Source organism: Gambusia affinis, linkage group LG03, assembly GCF_019740435.1.
Source record: "Gambusia affinis linkage group LG03, SWU_Gaff_1.0, whole genome shotgun sequence".
NCBI lineage: Eukaryota > Metazoa > Chordata > Actinopteri > Cyprinodontiformes > Poeciliidae > Gambusia > Gambusia affinis.
The window spans coordinates 3528466-3547736 of record NC_057870.1 but is presented as its reverse complement, the minus strand read 5'-3'; the positions used below and the strand labels follow the sequence as shown (position 1 = coordinate 3547736).

General features: G+C 40.1%; 1 protein-coding gene across 2 annotated transcripts; it reads left to right on the top strand.

Annotated features, from left to right (window-relative positions):
- The first annotated feature begins 206 nt into the window (after positions 1-206).
- Positions 207-18916, top strand: LOC122828069 (golgin subfamily A member 7-like). Of its 2 annotated transcripts, none has more exons than XM_044111300.1 (6): positions 207-285; positions 2186-2311; positions 7851-8003; positions 8634-8735; positions 10818-10872; positions 17532-18916. In XM_044111300.1, the coding sequence occupies exons 1-5, from the start codon at positions 277-279 to the stop codon at positions 10857-10859; spliced, it is 432 nt and encodes a 143-aa protein (XP_043967235.1). In that variant the 5' UTR covers positions 207-276; the 3' UTR covers positions 10860-10872; positions 17532-18916. The 2 variants fall into 2 exon arrangements, with proteins under 2 accessions (XP_043967235.1, XP_043967237.1); XM_044111302.1 differs by lacking the exon at positions 17532-18916 and adding an exon at positions 14332-17524.
- The last annotated feature ends 355 nt before the right edge of the window (positions 18917-19271 follow it).

Here is a 19271-nt window from a genome sequence, read left to right as displayed (position 1 = left end):
TTTCTGCCTAAATAACAATATCCTTTCCCTGTACTTTTTAATTTCTACACACACACACACACACACACACACACACACACACACACACACACACACACATATATATATATATATATTTGAAGCATCTTCTATTTTTTCTTTGTATTTTTGCACGTTTTTTTCAGCAGTAAGCCTGTCTCTGTTGGCCAAGTTTAGCTGGAACCCAATATTACACAAGTGTTTCCCGACGGAAATAGTACTCCGTAGCACGTCGTGCGGAATTCAGATATCTTCAACATGGCGGAGGTAAGCTGTGTAAATTAAACCTCTGTATTTCCTCACATCTGGAGAACATTAACACATGTCCTGAGATGCCAGTAGTGGTGCCGGGTTTGGATCACTATTAAAGAAGTAAACCGTGAGTGAACGGGCGGTGTTAGCCCGCTGCAAGCTCACTGTGTAGTTGCTAAGATGCTAAGCTATTTTGTTCTGAAAACAGTTTTAAATTAATCCGGGCAAATATTAGGGTTAGTTGATTCTGAAATCACTAATCTATAAAATCGTTTACTGCTGACAGCAAACTGGCTCCTAAAAGAAGTAAAATCAGTGACTACTATAAAAATTGACTGCGTAATATGGTGTTATCCTGTATAATACAGACTGTATTAGACAATAAACAAATATCAGCTAAATGAGAAGCTGAATTAAATAATTTCTCCCATTTTCGTTCCACATTTGTTCAGAGTGAACATTTTTGTTAAACAGATAAATTTACTGGTGCATCTCTACTAATGAATATGTCAATGGAAAAAGTTACGAAATTTACTCACAGCCATATATGAGGCTTTTATTTCTGTTAATTTTTATACTTGCTTATAATAGAGAACCAAAATTCAGTAAATGAGTAAAACAAGCAAACAAAAAATCTATAACTTATTTTAGGACCGATTGAAAGTTCTGTTAGACATACTGATTTTATATCATTGTCCCAATCAGTAGTACCAAAACCTGTTAAACCAAAAAGGCCAAATTTGCTTAGTTAAAAATCCTCTGAGGCCAGATATTTTTTCCAGTTAAAAACAGATTAATTTTTATTGTGAATCCATTTTTATCTCCAACCTGGCCATAAAATACATTGGGGGGAATGTTTTCTATTTTGTTGATCAGGAAAATGTCATTAGTCTTTTCACAGCAACAAAAACAAGAGTTTTCTTCCAAAACCTATTTACCCAAAAAGTCTTTTTTTTTTTTTTGCCACACCTACATTAAAATATAGGCAAAAACTCCCCACAGCTTATAAAAGGAAAAACATTTTTAATGCATCACTTTCCATTTTATATAGACATAAATGTGTCATTGAAAATCTCATCCTGACTCAACTATAAAAGTCAACTGTTCTCTGGACTCTCCTTGGGAAATTGGGTGGAAGGAAAAAGTGTAGTGGAAAATAAGCCCAAGCAACAGGAATGACCGCAGCCTTGAGAGGCTCCAGGCAACACAATGCTTCCCTCTACTGACGAGCTTCAAGGAGATGCTGATTTTACATTCCAGAGCCTCTCGGCGCCTTCTCATGCTTCAAACCAGAACCAGCACATGCTTTAATGGACATGGTACTGGTGTGTTTTAAAAGCCAACAAACTGGTTGGACCCTGAGAGAGCTGCTGTCATAGCAACCTCGGCAAAACCACAGGCTGTCCTCCTACATGCTACGCTGCATTGATGCAGTAATTCATGCAAAAGGAGGCTGACAACATATTCTGTAGAGTACATGGACATCCGCTCTATAGGGTGTTATCATTATTAGCTTGGATAATTTATTTCTTTTGTTTTGGTGTTTGAGTTCTCATAATATTACAACTTTAATGTTGTGTTATTTTGACCTTATTGTCACATGACAGTGTTCTTGTAACAGTATGACTCTATTTTCTGGGGAGAAAAAAATTAAATCTTAGCCTAACTCTTGTATTTCATCATAGAGTTTCCCTAAATTCAAAGTCCAAATAAATAGCAACTGTAAAGCTTTCTTAAACTGTCAAATGAAATCTTTAAAAACCAAAAATTTGATTCATTGGTCAAATCAATTTATCACCCATATTTATGTTCTCAGTGGCTGATGGATTGAGAATGGAAAGCTGTTTTTGATTTTTCTTGAAGTCCAAGTGTGAGGAGTTTGTGTTTTGCTGTGACGGGTTCTCTGTTTCCACAGACCCACAGCTTACAGGACATGAGGCAGCAGGTGGCTGTCGCAGCCAAAATCTTCATTCAGAGAGACTACTCCAACGGAACCATGTGCCAGTTCCAGACCAAGTTTCCTTCAGAGCTGGAGACCAAGGTGGGAGACGTGTTTTACACCAGGACCCCAACTGGTCCTTTCATGAGGAACAGCAGAGTGTTCCTCGTAAAATGACAATATCCCAATAGGAGGCCGAATGCCTCGATGACCGCCGCTGGCTTTCCGATTGAAGATTAGACTTCAATCCTACCCACTCGGAGACGGATCTGAGTTTTGCTGAAATCTGAGGAGCAGTTGTTCTTTCTCAGTGTTCTCCATTATCAGCTGTGCGTTCTTGGCTAATGGGACGAAATGATGTTCATCAACAACTCACGGCCCAGAGGTGGTCTCAGTGTTCTCCCCTGAAACCTCCAGCCAGCTGGCAGAGCAGACCGCCTGCCGTCACATCACATTCCAGCTGAGCACAGCTCCACCGTTGTAGGAGGAAGCTGATAAGAGGCTCCGTGTGGCTCCCTGTGGCAGGAAGGGAATTTTAAGACGTTCGCTTCGTTTCAGAAGACGTTCAAAATGCCTCAGAGTTTCATCTAAAGTGTTTAGTGAGGCTGGAGGCTGGTCTGCAGAGAGAGGTGTTGCTATAAACATCAATATTTATTCATGGATAGGAAGGCGCCTGTTAGCCGCCTTAGCTAGTGATGTGTACCTCCTGGCGCCATATTTACACATTATGAACATAAAGCCAGACTGCTCCAGTGGGGGGCATGAGCAGCAGTCTGTCGCAGAAATGGTCGTAGCGTCCTTATTTCTTATCCGATTTCTGTAAGATATTACCTAAATTAAAGTTGAGACAATTGCAGATGTTTTGACATTTAAAAAAATGGTTATGAATCCATAAACAATTTGTTTATTGTCAAGATCCAAGAGAACTAAGCAAATAAATTTTTTCTATAATGGACAATAATTAATTTTTGTACATAATTGCCACTGTAAGAGACATAGTTGGTTCAATACTTCATTAGATATTCTACACTATTTGGTGGTTGATATAAACATGGCAATATTCTACAAATAAATGAGTTTGGTTTTTGTCGTTTACTGAACTTTCAGTAATTACATTTTACCTCAAACAAAAGAAAAATGAAAACATCTCAAAACTACTCGTGTTCTTCTCTTTTCTTTTTTTTTTCTCACTTATTTTTGCGCTAATTGAACCAAAAAACTAAATTTGCGCAGCACATGAACATGTCAAGGTTATCAAGCTAGCATAACTGACCTACTTCCCACCTTTTTGCCAATTTTTTTTATATTAAAACTTTTACTGGCCTGTGAAATGTAAAACCAGTGGAACTTCTCCAGCTGTCGTATTGTTGGCTATTAATAGCAAAGCACTGCGCCGCTTCCTCAAGTTCTTTTGGGTGATTGTGTCATTTTCCCGACTTACTGCAGAGTAATGGCGCATGTGTGTAACTATGTCCAGTCTGGTAATAGACCTGAGCATCACTGGCTATAAGTCCAGGGGACTCCTGGAGAAAATGGGATAAAAATAGAATATGATGGAATGTTTTTTTGACAGTCAGTCCAAATAAATGAGGGAAACAGAAGTTTAGCGCGACCTCTGCCATTAATACAACTGGCTTTAGTTGGTGGGGCCTGGAGTGCAAAACAGAGTTTACAAGGTTCAAGTCAAAGTTCTCAACAGAAGAAGAGAATCACTGATTGGTGGAGACTCCAGAGTCAGAGTGACGAGGAACACCTGCTTCGTCGTACGTTATCGACGTCATCAGAGCCGCCCGGGACGAGCGGCGCTTCGTAGCCAGGTTGTCTCTCTCCTCTCCTCACTAATGTGCTCCCATGGTGCAGCTGAACATTTCCTCATGGCTCAGTCCACAGCTGGAACCCAACCAGGCCGCGCAACATGTGTTTGTCATTTCTATCATGAGGAGTTTGATTTCAGGATTCATAGGAGCTGGTCAGCTATGTGTAAATGATTGTTCTCAGCTGACCTCTCGCCAGTACCTAAGAGCAGACTTTGTTAAATATTTGGATGTGAGTCATTGAAATAGTTTTCTTACTAGTTTTTTCGTTTACTTTTTTTTACTGAGAATCCAAATTGTTATGTTTCAAAGGTTTTCCCCCAGAAAACCAGCAAAGCCTGGTGGTACGGGGCGGTAGGGCGGTCCACCGGCGGCACATCATTTAAATAATGTTAAAAGTTAAGGAGAAATTTGAAAATATGTTATTATGTGGAAGACACCATCGACAATAAGTAACCACTTACAGAGTCTCAGACACAATAACATACAATAAAAATGTATGACTATTTTTTTTTTTTCTTGCACTAAAGTTAAAATCCAAATTACGGTAAATAATCTACCAGTGGATCTTAAAACCAGCTTTGTAATACTGGTCACATTTTCAAAGTAAAATAAATTCAAAGAAATGCTACCTAAAAATTGTTTAGTACAAATGAATAATCATTTGTAGTAAACAAAAAATTATTAACACAACAAATTCAGGCATTTGTTGTGTTAGGCTTTCTTGTGTGTTTCTTAGAGCAGTATTTTGGATTGGCTGTTGTGATTGGTTGTCATTTATCCACGTGAATGCACTGCTTACAAGAAAAACTCTGATTGGATGAAAAAGATCCGTCTGTGTTTAGTTGGTGGTATTTACATAGAATTTACATAAACAGTCTTTTTTAGTGCACAAATATACACATGTATATTTTGTAAAGTTTTACCATAATTCCACTCAGCTTCACATTCCTTTGGATCAGAGTACCGTATTTTTCGGACTACAATCCGCTACTTTTTCCCCTCGTTTTGAACCATGCGGCTTTTCTGTTTTTTGGGGGGGTTTCCTTCCACCGCCACGGGGCTCTTTAGCAGGAAATGAATCACTGGAAGTCAAAATTGGAACTCAGAGAAGAAAGTGCTAATTTTCATTTAGAACAAGCACATGCTAGCAGCAGACACAACGGAGAAATGTTTTCAGACTCGTATGATGCAGCTTTTAAGTTGAGGGCTAATAGAGCCGCTGCACGTAAACTCGGCGTGAGCGAAACCATGGTTCGGTGTTGGAGAGAGGGCTGCGTCCTTAATAAATCCAACAGATTTACGGAAAACCGAAAGCGGCGGACATACCAGCAGCTTACGGCCCGGTGCGGCTACAAACCGCTGTGCACGTTTCCAGTTTGTTTTTATTTAATTTGTAGGTGCGGAATATAGTATAGTGCGCTCTATTGTCCGGTAAATACGGTACACTATTTCTAATAACTGTAGGTTATTTGACGTTGTAGGATGCGCCACAGTTTGTGAGCGCCCCCAACTGCCTAGTTCAATGCAAAAGTCCCTGCTTTTGATATATGCATATTTAAATAAACTAATTAAAATGAATAAACAAATGACGCTTTGCCTGGAAGGGGACAGTTAAAGCCTGGAGGCCTGCCAGGCCTATAATACGGAGGAGGAAACTCCAGGTCTGTGTTTGCTGAGGCAGTAGCTGGAACTCGGATGTGTAGATGGAGGAGCAGGTTGCTGAAGTCTGAGGCAAGAACTGTGGCTTTGACGCTCATTACCCCACGAAAGAGCTGCTTCCCATCATTTCAGAAGCTTTATTGGCACTTCCCCAGGAGTCTGGTGGTCTTCAGTGTTTTTCCGGTATTTATTTCATATCCACATCAACGCTGGGCAGATGAGGCTGTGAAGGAGCTCATTCCCACTGCCATAAAATTCTGCCCCCACACATTCATTCAAGATTAGCTGTACTATTTTTTCATTTTTTTTAAAGCACAAGATGGGGCCAAACCTTTTATGGCCTTCATTTTTATTTAATTAGTTAATTTTGCTTTTTTTTTTGTTGTTGTTATTTGAGCCAACATTTTTTCCCTTTTTGCAGGGTTTGCATATTTTGTGGTTTTCAGAAGCCAAGTGGTTTGCAGTGTTTTTTTGTTGTTTTTTTTCTTCAGGCATATTTGTTGTTTTAGTTTGTGTGATTGTTGTTTTCTTTAAAGACCAAAGTACCAGGAGAGCATTTTGAGTCAGTGTGGCTGCTCACTTTTTACACTGATCAGTGGAGTTTCATTAATTGTCTGGTTTTGCTGGCCTGTGTCCTGAAGCTCCCAATGGGAAGATGCTCAGATGAATCACAGCCTTCAAACTGGGAAATTAGTGGGAAAATAAACTTTAGGTGGGAAGTGGCAGATATGATGCATTCCTCAGGCACAAGAAACAGAACACTAGACGTGTTCCTGCTGCTCCTCGTTCCACTCAGAGGATACTCATTCACTTGTCTTTTTTCTCTCTCTTCCCGTCTCGATACTTCATACAGAACCACGGGTACAACAGAACACAGGAATCAGAGTTCAGTAATCGCTACATACTTTTAAAAAAATTTTAATGTTTAGCTTCAATACAAGTGGCACTTCACAGAACTGACCCAAGATTTGGTGAGATTTGGTTTGGTGAGTAGTAGATACAAATGGTTTGGTTGTACAGCAAAAAGTCTTAAATTAATGTAAAATGAAGGCCTTAAAATGTCTTAAATTATTTAAAATAATATATAATAAGCTGGCCTTAAATACATTAATCATGGCTGTTAGACTATTTAATCCTATATATTGAATTTTGAAAAAAATAAAATCTTCTAAAAACAGAAATACTATTAATGTATTCAATTGATTAATCGCCCAGTCCTTGTTTTAGCTTCTTCTGACTGGAGAATCTGATTCAATGTGCTTTTGCCCAACATGATATTGTTGATATTGTTCAACAAAAACAGGCCAGAAACAGCTGGATTTACACTTGTACTACATGTAACCGAGTTGCTTTGCTTTGTCATTTGGTGAAATCTGAGAGTTATTTAGAAGTTTCAGTGAAGGAGAGGCGAATAAAGATTCACTTTGTTGTCATTTAGCATCACTTCAAAGACCCGCGCAGAACAAAATCCAAAAATCACAAAAAGCATAAGTACAGTAAAAAAAAGAGAGACATGTATAATAAACATAAAATAGGTTGTACATATTAAAAAATAAAAACACTCTATGATTGCACAAGGGAAATGTCTGGTAAATGTTCTTAACAGACTTCTAGAATAAAAAAACTTTCTCGGTTTTTATTTGTAACGGCTTTAAAAATCCTATTTTCTTCATGCAAACTTTAACGCTTTGATGCCTGAGGTCAGGTCACAACAAACTCCAAACAGTTCAAGGGTGTAAATACTTTAGAGCTCCGAGTCCAACAATTTCACCTAGAAACCCAGATCGTGTCTTTTGGTTCGGGGACAATCTGAGACAATCTGAGAACCCGTGTCTCCGAAGAGCGAACGTTTCGAGAGTTGCTTGGCTTTGTATACTTGTGATGTTTGTGTCCAAGTTGGGCCGTTTCCTGCCGGTTGCCGAGTAGAAAACATTCCCGAGGCTCGTAGCCGAGGTGACCCGATCGGCTCCGGAGGTGTTTCCAAATGCGGGAAGGAAGCCTAGAATTCTCTTGATGCATGACCGGTCAGAGAACATCCAGCCCCTCGTTTATCAAGACGAAAAGAGCTGCTAAGATGAATCCTACGCACACCTTTTAAATAATTGCCCTACCGATGTCCTAATTTGACCTGCTTGGTCTTGTTTTATTGCTTCCGCATGTTTCAGATTGATAAGCAGCAGTTTGAGGAGACGATACGGACGCTGAACAACCTTTACGCGGAGGCAGAGAAGCTGGGAAGTCAGTCGTTCATCGAAGGCTGCCTGGCCTGCCTCACCGCTTACACCGTCTTTCTCTGTATGGAGACTCACTACGAGAAGGTGGGATATGGAGGCTGTGTAAAGTTACGCAGTGTTCACATTTGTTTGAAGTGAGTCCATTGTACCCAAAAAAGGTTTTTTTGGCTTAGTGAATATATATGTATACATTTTAAGGCTGGAACTAATAATTATTTGAATAATTGTTTTATCTATTGATTGTTCTGACAAGTAATTGGATTTTTTATTTTTTTAATGGCACACTCTACATGGAAAGATTCAAATAATTAATTTCCTTTTGTTTGGGATGAGAAAAGTGAACATTTTATTGTCTAAAATGTAGTAATGGCATTCCTTTAGTAAATCTGAACATGGTGAAGCTAAAACTCGAGGAGTTTTGGCTAAAACCTTTTCCCAGGTGTTTTATTTGTTATATGTTTTTTTATACAATTTTGGCTAAAATGCTGCTCTGCATCCAAATACATGCAAATGGCCTTTCTTGAATTTCTATGCTCCAGTCTGCAATCAATTGATTACCAAGTTAGTTGATGGGTACTTCAATAATCGATTAATCAAGATCAAAGCGATTAATCGTTTCTACCCTAATATTTTTTCTTTATACTTTGGAATTTGTGTTCTCAAAAGTCACAATTTTGTTTTAAAACTTTGCATTTTTTTTTGTTTTTTTTTTAGGTTTTGAAGAGGATTGCCAAATATATCCAGGAACAAAACGACAAGATCTACGCGCCACGAGGCCTCCTGCTGACAGATCCCATCGAAAGAGGACTCCGAGTCGTATCCTCCCACTCTCTGTGAAACCATAAGTCCAATTTAAAATAGCGTTTTTTTTTCTACAAACACAGTGACGACTGTAAACTACAGTCCTCGTCATAAAAACGGCCATCTTGTATGAGCCTCTGGATTTCCAGGAAAGGGCGCATAGCGGCTCTGAATATTGGTGGGTTTTTACCGTCCGTCTGATGGTGGGTAAATATGGAATCTAGCAGTCAAAGCGGCTTACAGGAAATCTGCTGCTATGAATGTGAACTCTTCAAAAAGTTACATAAAAGTCCTATGTAATCTGTAACATCTCCATAAAACCAATGGGTTCCCCAACATCCTGACTGTCGCTGTCTGTGTGTGTGTGTGTGTGTGTGTGTGTGTGTGTGTGTGTGTGTGGTGGTGGCTCACCATGCTCTTTAATTCCAGCTGGGTGGGAAGAGGAGATGAGGGTTAACAGAATATGACTGAAATTGTTTGCAGCTGAACTTTGTTCCCCGTCTCGCCGGTGGAGTGACAGCGATCTGGATTATTTCTCCAACACTGTCAAACTGCTGCGCTGATTTTAGCAACGGATGGAGGTGGAGGGGTGGGAAGGTTTTAACATTTTAACAAAATGAATATGGCAGTTTAATATTTTCTGTAGGCCTGCAACAAGCGATTATTGTTGTAATCGATTATTTGATCATTTATCATTTTGACGATTAATCGGGTGAAAGTTCTCATTCTGCAGATTTTCTATTTAACCACTTTAGCCTTTTTAAAACAATATTAGAAATACATTAATGGATGCAATTTGACAAATAAAATTCCCCTTTAAAAATAAGAAAATATTTTTGCCTACAATGCAATAACAGCATTAATTTACGTTGGCATTTGAGGAGTTCTGGGTGAAACATAATTACAAGCATTTAAGATTTTTCAAGTTGAAAATATATATATTTTGTGTAGTTTGTACAGATCTTTCAGAAAATGGCCCTGTTTTAGTCTGTATACACCAGTTAACGATGAATCGATTAATAAATTAGTTTCAATATCGTCAACTAAAATCATGATTAATCTGATTAATCGTTTTAGTCCTAATTTTCAGATCATGTTTCTAGGGTTTTTTGCTCATTTGTACAATGTACAAAATGTTTTTTCACATAAACTTATGCTCAGTCATTCTATGCCGATAAGATGGCAGCTTTTCACCAGGTTGGTGCGTACAGAGTGGGAGTCTGGGAGCGTTTCTCTCCCTACAAGCTCCACGTCATCCAGTCCAGTTCAGTTCAGCTTCATTGTCCTCCAGGGGGGGGAAATGCGTTTCAAACTTACATCACAACAAAAAAGTACTCAAACTGTGTTGGTTAAAAACAGACAAGTCATACCCATAAATTCATAAATGTGTAAAAAGATTTTATAGCATCAAGATTTCAAAAAGCTCACAAATTCAGAGACCAGATTGCAGATTATCTTAACCTTAATGATTTTGATGAGACATTTTTAATTCTGGATTTGTAAGTTTCCAAACCAAGAAACAATAGAAACAGTTAGAACCGATTCAATAAGAAAGGCTTTTATGGTATTTGCATATTTAACTTCCTTAAAGAATACACTCTCTGCTGCCCTTTCTTTTTTCAGATTATATCAGTGTTCATAAAAAAGATCAGTTTATAGACAGATATACAATACCCAAATAATTGTAACTTGTAACAATGTAGAGTAAACTATGACAAGTGGAGCTCTGTTATATTTACATCCAAAGTGAGACAAAGAGCCTTTGAATTACTAATGAAAAGTTTCTGGAGATCCTGAACTTAAACTAAAACCTTTAATGCAAATCCACTCGCCATTTCCAAATTTTGTACCGACTTGCAATTTTTAACAGTCATCACAACTTTTCTGCAAATCCGACCAATGAGCTTAATGTTTTCTGTATTTCCTTTTGTTTTGGACCAATCACTGCCACTCAGCTGAATTTAGACCAATCACTTAGCCACATTCTAATTTAACTTCCTGTTTTAAGACGTCTCTTGAAAGCTGAACCTGTTTGGTTTGGGTCGAAACTCAGTGTGAACTCGCTGCAGCTCCTCTTCCCTTAACAGCCTCGACCAGATCGAGATCACCATCTACGAAGACAGAAGCTTCAGCAGATAAAAGCGATCCCATGGTGAGTCCAACTGCAACCAGAACCAACGACCCGTTCCGGTAGTTCAGACGGTGACGTATCACGCTCAACAAAGCTAAACATTTCGACAGCACGCACATTTTTTCCCCAAGTTGTAACTGAAGTTTGGAGCGCTTTGGCCCTGGAAGTAAAGAGGAGTAATAAAACGAGCCGCTCTCCCCTTTCGGCCCTCTGTCCATTGCTCTTAAAGAGAACGCCTCCTACCCACTCGGAGACGGATCCCACATCAAAGTTAGGAGCTGTGAGTAATATCACCGAGCTACTTCCCCACCAGGAAGCCTGTTTTTATGGAGCATTTTTTAGGGATTATTCTTCCTCCTCAATGTTCGCATTATAGCGCCCAGTGTTTAGTCATCCTGTAAATTAACCGAGAGCCTGATGTTTAAAACACACGAGCTCGCCAAAACCCCAGCAACACATCCAAAACACAAAGTGATGGAGAATCTCTTAATCACAGGAGCTCTGTGGATATTAAGTCCTTCAATAAGTGGGATTAATTAGGCGATTATCACACTTAAAAAGTCATTAGCTTGGAGACTGTGCAAGCCAAATTTGGAAGGAGCTAAGAAGAGCTCCGGCGTTGCTCTTAGGTCTCCTGAGGGCGAGAAACGAAGCTTTGATTTAAACTGACTGAGGCTCCAAGCGTGTGCGATTTGTCACAACACGTACAAACTTCAGTGTGTTTTAATGGGATTTTATGTGAATGACACAAAGTAGTGCATAATTGGAAAGTGGAAGGAGAGTGATGAATGGGTTTCAACCTTTTCTACCATTTAAATAAAAAAGCCTAAAGCCTCTGAGTCAGGTTTGGTTGCACCACCTCTCACTTTGCCCCAGCTCGTTTGGGTTGCTTCACACATTTGCGTAGTAAAAAAGAAACTATTGCCCATTCTTTTTGCATCTAAGCTTAAACTCAAGTTTTTCCAGATATCGGCTCTGAGGTTTGGGTTAGGACTTTGACTGGACCATTTTATTACATGAATTTGCTTTAAACGCTTAATTGGTTTTCTCCTAGATAGATGGATATGTAACTCCATCTATCTGCCCTCTAACCAGCTTCCCTCTGCTTAACACAAGCGTCGCCACAGAATGATGAAAATAACAATCTGGATTACGGTGTGCGTTCATATTGAATCCTGTTTAATCTGTTAGTCGTAGGAGGATAAAGATACCCAAAACACACAAGGCAAGATGAGATTCTAATATTAAGATCTGACTAAAAACAATCATGAAGACCAAATGTATGCCCCCAAAAGGCCTTTGTCCTGCATTTTTATTGAGTTTTGCCACAAACTCAACACACTCTTTCTATGATTTCTTTCATTCTCTTCAAACCTTGGGGCAGAGCTTCAACTATGCATGGGCCTGCAGCAGAACAGTTGCTTATCAAAGTTACTGTACATGACTTTGTTTTGTTATTTCATGTAATAAAAAGGTATCCTGTGGCTTTCCTCATGGCAGCAGTGACACCAAGGTAACTATGCAGGGAGGACAGAGATGCGCAAAATCTCTAGCTGGAAACGTGTCACTATTTGGAGTTTGTTTGAACTAAAGACGACGGCATCAAGGCTCGTCGTTCCCTCTGTGCAGGAGACAAAGTGCTGCTGTCTCACCCTTGAAAATATGGGAGACATGATAATGAGTAATTTTCAGTACTTCTCAATGAGGACAGAGTGAGAACGCCCCCTGGTGGAGGATGGACCCACCACCGATCAGGATTACTAGCTGATTGCTGATGTACAAACAGTAATTTCTTAAATGCCACCAGCATTAATACAACATGGAAAACCAACTTTTTAAAGTTTATGTCAACTAATATGAATTAATATTTATATTTTTACTGTCGGCTGTAAATTGTGGTTTTTTTTTTTCCCACTGCCAACTCTTAAACTGCATAGAATCTTTTAGTTCTGCACTTGGAATATAATCAAACTGTACAGCTTCATAAACACTGGATATCATTTGAAGAAACATTTGGAGTGGTGTCATGACCCGGTCAAACGGACTGGGTCATGTTGGTCAAAACCAGTAAGGAGGGAGTGGGAGGAGTCGTTTGGACAGGATGTAGTGGAGGAACAGCTGCCCTTCAACATGGCTGACTCGCCTGGCTGTCATCTTTGTTGAGGCGGCGGTGGCTGAGGTCTGCAGCTGCTGGTCATAACCGATGAAGTAACGTAGTTTTAAAATCAAGTAATCGGTAAAGTAACTAAGTTACTTTTTCAAGGTAACTGTACCATCTCTGTCTGCTGATGGGGTGAGCTGTGACTGTGACGTAACTCAACGTAGCCCTGGACCTCTTGCTGTCGGTTGTTATAGCGATGCCTCAACCTTACCTGTTGTTTGTGTCTTGTCCGTCACTCAACGTCATTTATCGTTCCTACTGGAAACCCAAAATGCAGCAAAACAAATAATTTAAGAATAATCGTAGCCTCTTCTACTAGAACTTGGTCAGACGAAGCAATGCTGACCACAACCGGCTGGTAGCTCTTCATTCCACAGTCGACCTCAACGAGAAACACTGTGATGTTTTAATATGTCAAAATCTCCTTACCCTCTAGTGAGTCCAAATGAAACCCAGAGTAAGTAACTACTTCAAAAGTTCCTCAACTCTGTGTAGACTGTTGCTTCAATCTGCATCTGGGCTTAATGTTGCTATGCTTCCCACTGTTGCCAGTTGCTGCATATTCAACACATACAAAAGATTGCATTGGAAGCCTTTTGCAGGAGCGTTAACGGAGTTAGGGTCCATCTAACGGTCAAATTTATCCCAAAGTACATCTTATGAAGGTATACTTAATACTGATTTCAGGAATCTTCGCATCTCCTAAGGTTTCCAACATCTCATCCGTCTCCATCTCGCTTTGCTCTGGAGTATTTCTGATGCTCCACCCTCTTGAGGCAGAACAGCATGATCATCAGCCACAGATGGCGGTTCAAATACCTACAGATCTTCCATACTGCTCAACTCATCAATCTTTCTGAAAGTCCAGGTCATCTAGGACCTCCCGGCTCCAGATCATCCTGAAAGGTTCTGCTGTGTTAGAGGCAGGATGGGGTAAGATGGAGGCTCTACATCAGAGACGCCACCATCAGTCAGGAGCGAGACTTTCTCAGTAAATGCGTTACCGGAGGTATGTTGTGTCTGGCAACGTCTTTGTGACCACAGACCCCTGTGGATCACTCTGCACTTTGGTTAACTACCAAAAAGATTTCTCTGCTCATCTGAAATTCCTAGCTGAGGGCCTCAGCTCACATGCAAGTCCTTCAAAGGAATGTAAAGCCAGGACTTTTATAAGTAGCTGTTGATAGAAGTGTGCATGGGATATTTACCAAGGTCAAAAGCGGGATCAACCGTAGCCAGAGAGCCGACTGCGGGGACCGGCGGAACATCCATCTCAGAGTTTCTGTTTCCTGCCAGGGTCTCTCCTTTGTCTCCTCCAGGCACGGCCTGATGCATCCCTGCTGAAAATGAAGAAACTCTACTCTGGTCCAGAGCTCTGATCTCTGGAATGTTCAGCTTTAATCAACGGATTCCTTATTGAACTTGTGCTCCTCCAGAACACATAAAACCTTCGTCTCCCTCCCGTCGAAGGTCTAGCAGGCTTAGAGCAGGAATTCTGCTTTCTGACGGTCTGCCAGGTGAAAAGTTGAGCGGCGGTGATGGATCGGCCCCCGGTGGGAGAGGAAACGGGCTTGGCTCTAGACCGTCCTGGGCTGTCGGAGGCCGACGGCGCCAAGTCCGTGTCCCGGCGTCTATTTCCGAACACATCCTGCCGTCGCCGCGCTCTCGCCTGGCTCGGCGCTCAAACCTGTAAAAATCCAGTCTGTGCAGACTGCTGGACGGGGCGAGGGCAGGAGAGATGTTCGTCATTAGCGCCATGTTTTTTTTTTTTTTTCATTCCCTGAAAATGGAGCTTTTCCTTAGCTGTCAATTTCATTTTTCACAGGCCAAAACGGGGATAATTTTCACCTGTTTCTGTTTTTTAAATTGCTGTTATTATGCAGGGCTGTAAATCAGGTTAACAAGCAGTCGGCGTCTCTCTTCCAAACACCCTGGTGCATGTACTTTAACGCTTCCAATTGTGTGATCAGATTAAGGCTGATTCACACATTACTGCTGGCTGAAGCCTGAAGGGCTGCCTGTAACTCTGGACCTGCTGTCAGCAGAGGTGACAACCTGCTCCCTCTGTTGCTTTACATCAGTGATTATATAGAACATTGTTAAAATGTCATCTGTTCCTCAAAATGTCTTCAAATAAATGGAAAATGACTTTTAGCTTAAAACAAAACGTAGTCTGTGGCCGAGTCACACATGCTAGTAGCTGCGGATTGAAGCAGATTTATCCCCCTGAAATGTAAACTCAAGACAACAAAGTATATCAGCTGAAGTCAAAGTGTCTGTGCATCTTTTTAAAGTCTTAAATTGATGCAGCTAAAATTAAGGCCTTGAAAGGTCTTTTTATTAAAAATCTTTTTCTTTCTTCTTTAAATGCAAGTTGATCTTAAATATGTTAATCTTAGTATAAAAGTATTTCTTCTCATATATTCTATGTAGTTATTTTTTCTGTCCAGCTAAGGTCAGTCAACTGCAGACGTCTTCTGACTCGAGGTTTCTGTTGGACACCAGGAGCTAGCCGCTAACATACCCCTGACAGCCAGCTAGCTTTTTCATGTCCGTCCTGGCTAAGTCCGAATTTGTTGCCGACTCAGTCATTTCTGTCACAGTGCAGGTTTTGAAACTTTGTTCACAGTCTTAAAAACTATACATGAAATGGAAATTTCATGGAATTTGAGTTGGTGAAGCCGGCAGGAGCCATGTGAACGGCTCAGAGAGTCCTTTTGAAAATTGTTGCAGTAAAATAAAAATTGTTGGAAGAAGTGAAAGTTGAATTGAAATACTTGGAGGTAAACACTGCTCAGTGTCTCCCAGTTTAAAAGGATTCAGTAACAGCAGGATTAAAATGCTGCTGGCTTGATGAAATGATTAGACAGCCTTAAGTTATGTTTACATTACAAATATGATATTTCAAATAAAGAAATACAACAACCTGATGCATTTTCTTTAGCTAGATGTCTTATGACAGGAATTTCAGTATTTTATTATTCATAATACTTTCACAGAGCAGGCTAATTCAGTACGTTTTTCCCAATTTAAATCTTTTTTTTCCCCTCACAGCAGTCTGACTTGCCCAATTCTCAACTTTTCACCCCAAATAAAAATCGCATCAGATTCTCTTCCACATGTGGAAACGCATCCGATTGTTTTCAAAGCGACTGCAGGCAGAACAGTCGCGTCTCATTTTATCTGACTTTTATGTCATTAACCTGAGACGTGTCATAATTCTGACCGGATGTAAACAATGGCTGGAAAAAAAACCAACAAAACAACAACCCCTAATTATGAAAGAAGTGTGTCAGTGAAGCTCGTCCCCGTCCCGGCCTCATCACTCTGGGCTCTTCTTACGCATCCAGACAGATTTCTTTACATGTTTTGCGCTCAGTGCTCCACAGAGGGCCGTTGTTTTTAGCTCCGCTTCCTTTTAATCAGTTTCCTCCTGATTGTCTCACAATAACATCAGCTCCCCGTTGCTGGATTAACTTTTAAATAAGTCCTTAAAAGGCTCCGTTATCCGTTCTCACAGCTGTGTGACGTCTGCGGGTCGCTCTGGGGTTCTGCTTGGTTCATACAGAAGTCTGGTTGCGGTCGCATCATTCGTTTGACCAAAACCCAATTCGGTACAATTTATAAAAAGCCAGACTTAATTCATTTCCAAAAATTAAAGAGCGGTTTGTAAGAAATCAAAGTCTAACGGCTTTGGCGCTCTTCCCCAAACTTCATCAAATGACGTCACACGATCGATCATTTATGTATTTAATTTTTATTTTAACTGTTCCCTAGAAACGAGGAGTAACACTCGACTCAACTTGCCTCCGGTCTCCCCTAAGCAGTTTAATGAGTGGAACCGAACCGTCTCTAGGTTTATATGGCGGAACGAGGAACCGAGGGTACACTATAAAACATTACCAATTACCAAGAGATAAAGGAGTAATGTTTGGGAAATGACTAATGACTGTGCTGTTTACTGGTGTGAAGAGGGGTATGATGTAAAGTGGAAAGAACTAGAATTAAGTCAAATGGACATTTCCCTTCTCACTCTGCTGGGTGATGATCACCTAGAGGCTACATGTTCAGGAAAGCATCTAGTTCAGAGGGTTCAGTGAGGAGGAGACTTGGTTAAAAATCTATTTCTTTCTCTTTTTTTTAGAAAAGAAAGTGAGGGGGGAAATCTTTTAAAAATCGCATCTTTTATGAAAAAAGTAATTTAATTTTTAAAGGGGCAGTATTATGTAATATTGACTTTTTTTTTTCTTTTTTTTTTAGCTTAATGTCATGTTGTATTGGTGTTCCCTCATCAAAAGCGTGCCTGGAGCGTTGTCTTGATTCTGTCATGCATGTTTGGGAATCCTTCCGTCTCCCACAGCAACCATTCAGCTCTGCGAAACGCCTGGCTGCTCTCACGTCTGGAAAAATGTCGCCGTACTTGTTTCAGTTTTAACGAAACGTTCAGCTGCTTGCCATCGGTGCTTTTCTTTGTCTTTTCAGTCGTCTTGATGATTTCTGCTCTTGTTTGTTTGTGCAGCGGCGGAGCAGAAGAACCGACCACCCCGAACTCCTCCACGACCTACGACCTTAACGCTGCGTCTTTACAATCTACCCCCCCCCCCCCCCCACCTGGTAGAAGAGCATGTGTCTTTCAGAGAATCCCTTTGAAGAAATGTGGTAGCAACATTTGACTTTTAATGTGCCCCGTTTTGTATTTTAGTGCGTTTAAACTGACTACAAATATGATGAAATAAGAGTAGAACTCAGAATTTAACCAGTGTTATTTATGCTGGATTAATGCAGCTGTTTGAACGTTAATGTTGTTGGAGAAATACCCTAATTTTCTTTGTGTTTTCTTTTTGTTTGTTTATTTCCCTTTTGGAATGGTACAGCCATCAAACAGGGTCACCTGTAACGAATGGGCTCATTGGTTATTGGAGGGTTTACCTCACAGTTTGTTGTTTTCTAAAAGGTGTTTGCTAGATTTGCGTCTTTTTTAAATTTTTTTTATTTTTTTGCGCCATATCTGCCTGTTTCATAAACATTAGTGTTTATTTAAAACTCTCCAATGTCCAGTGACAAATTTTCAGTTTTCTGTAAATATTTGATTTGTACGTATTGATTTTAACAGTGTACCATACTGCAGGTGCTGTGAATGTGTGCTATGCGTAATATTTGACTGCTGTTCATTTTTTATTAGTAATATGTACATATACTCCAATATTGCCTTCGACAGAAGTATTGAAAGTGCTCTTGTTGGCCGACGGTGTCCAGAGCCAGAACAGTTTTCCTTTCACACATGGTTCGGATTAGCACATGTTACGAAAGCACAAACTTCACTGAACAAGGCTGATGTTCTGGTTCTGCCAGGTCCAAATTGAAAATGTGGATTGTTTTAGAGATGCACCAATCATGCTTTAAGTAACCTAACAACTCAAACCATCCAATCAGTGATTCAGAAATCTTATAAAGGTTGGAGACCTTTATCAGAGCCACTACCTCTACCACGGAACCTGCAGCACATTTTGTTTTTGAGTTCTAGAAATCGGTTTGGACCAGGAAAAGCCGGATCAGTGCATCTCTACTAAAACCCAATGTTGGATTCTTTTTCTCTGAACCTGACAGTAAAGTTTGGCATTAATTAATCCTCCCGTCTCCCAGTGTGACCTGGAAGCCGCTGATGTTGGGCTTCACTCGTCTTTTAAAGGTAAAGCCTCTTCATGTACTGGTATCAGAGTTTGATTGTGAATCAGGTGGAAAGTCTTGATGTCTTCTGTACATAAAAGTTTGATCTGTTTGGATTCTTTAGATTATGTTGAGCCCACTAATGAACCTTTTTTTTTGTTGTTATTTTGCCAAATGAAACTCAAGTGTATTGATAAACTATTCTAAATGATATGCTAATAAATCATGTTAATATGATGCTGTGCTTTGCTTAGTTGAGTCCTTTTTTTAAAAAATAATGTAGGGTTTAGTTTATAATTTTCCCCACAGATAACATCGGTTAGGTATTTAAGCTTTTGCTCAACATCTTCCAGCTCCATTTTGTTGCTTGTTGTAACTGCAGGGTGAGTGGAGTTCACCTCTTTTGGAGTGTGTGACTGACGGGAGCGGAGCTGCAATTAGCTGCTTTTGTGAAGGTCTTCTCAACTGAACGTCTGCACCTTTAGTTTATTTAGTTCCTCAACAGGCTAAGCTTCCCACTGCCGTACTTAGGTTATAAGTAGATTAACACAACTTTATATTGTTCATTCTCGTTTAGGTTTCTCTGCGCTGC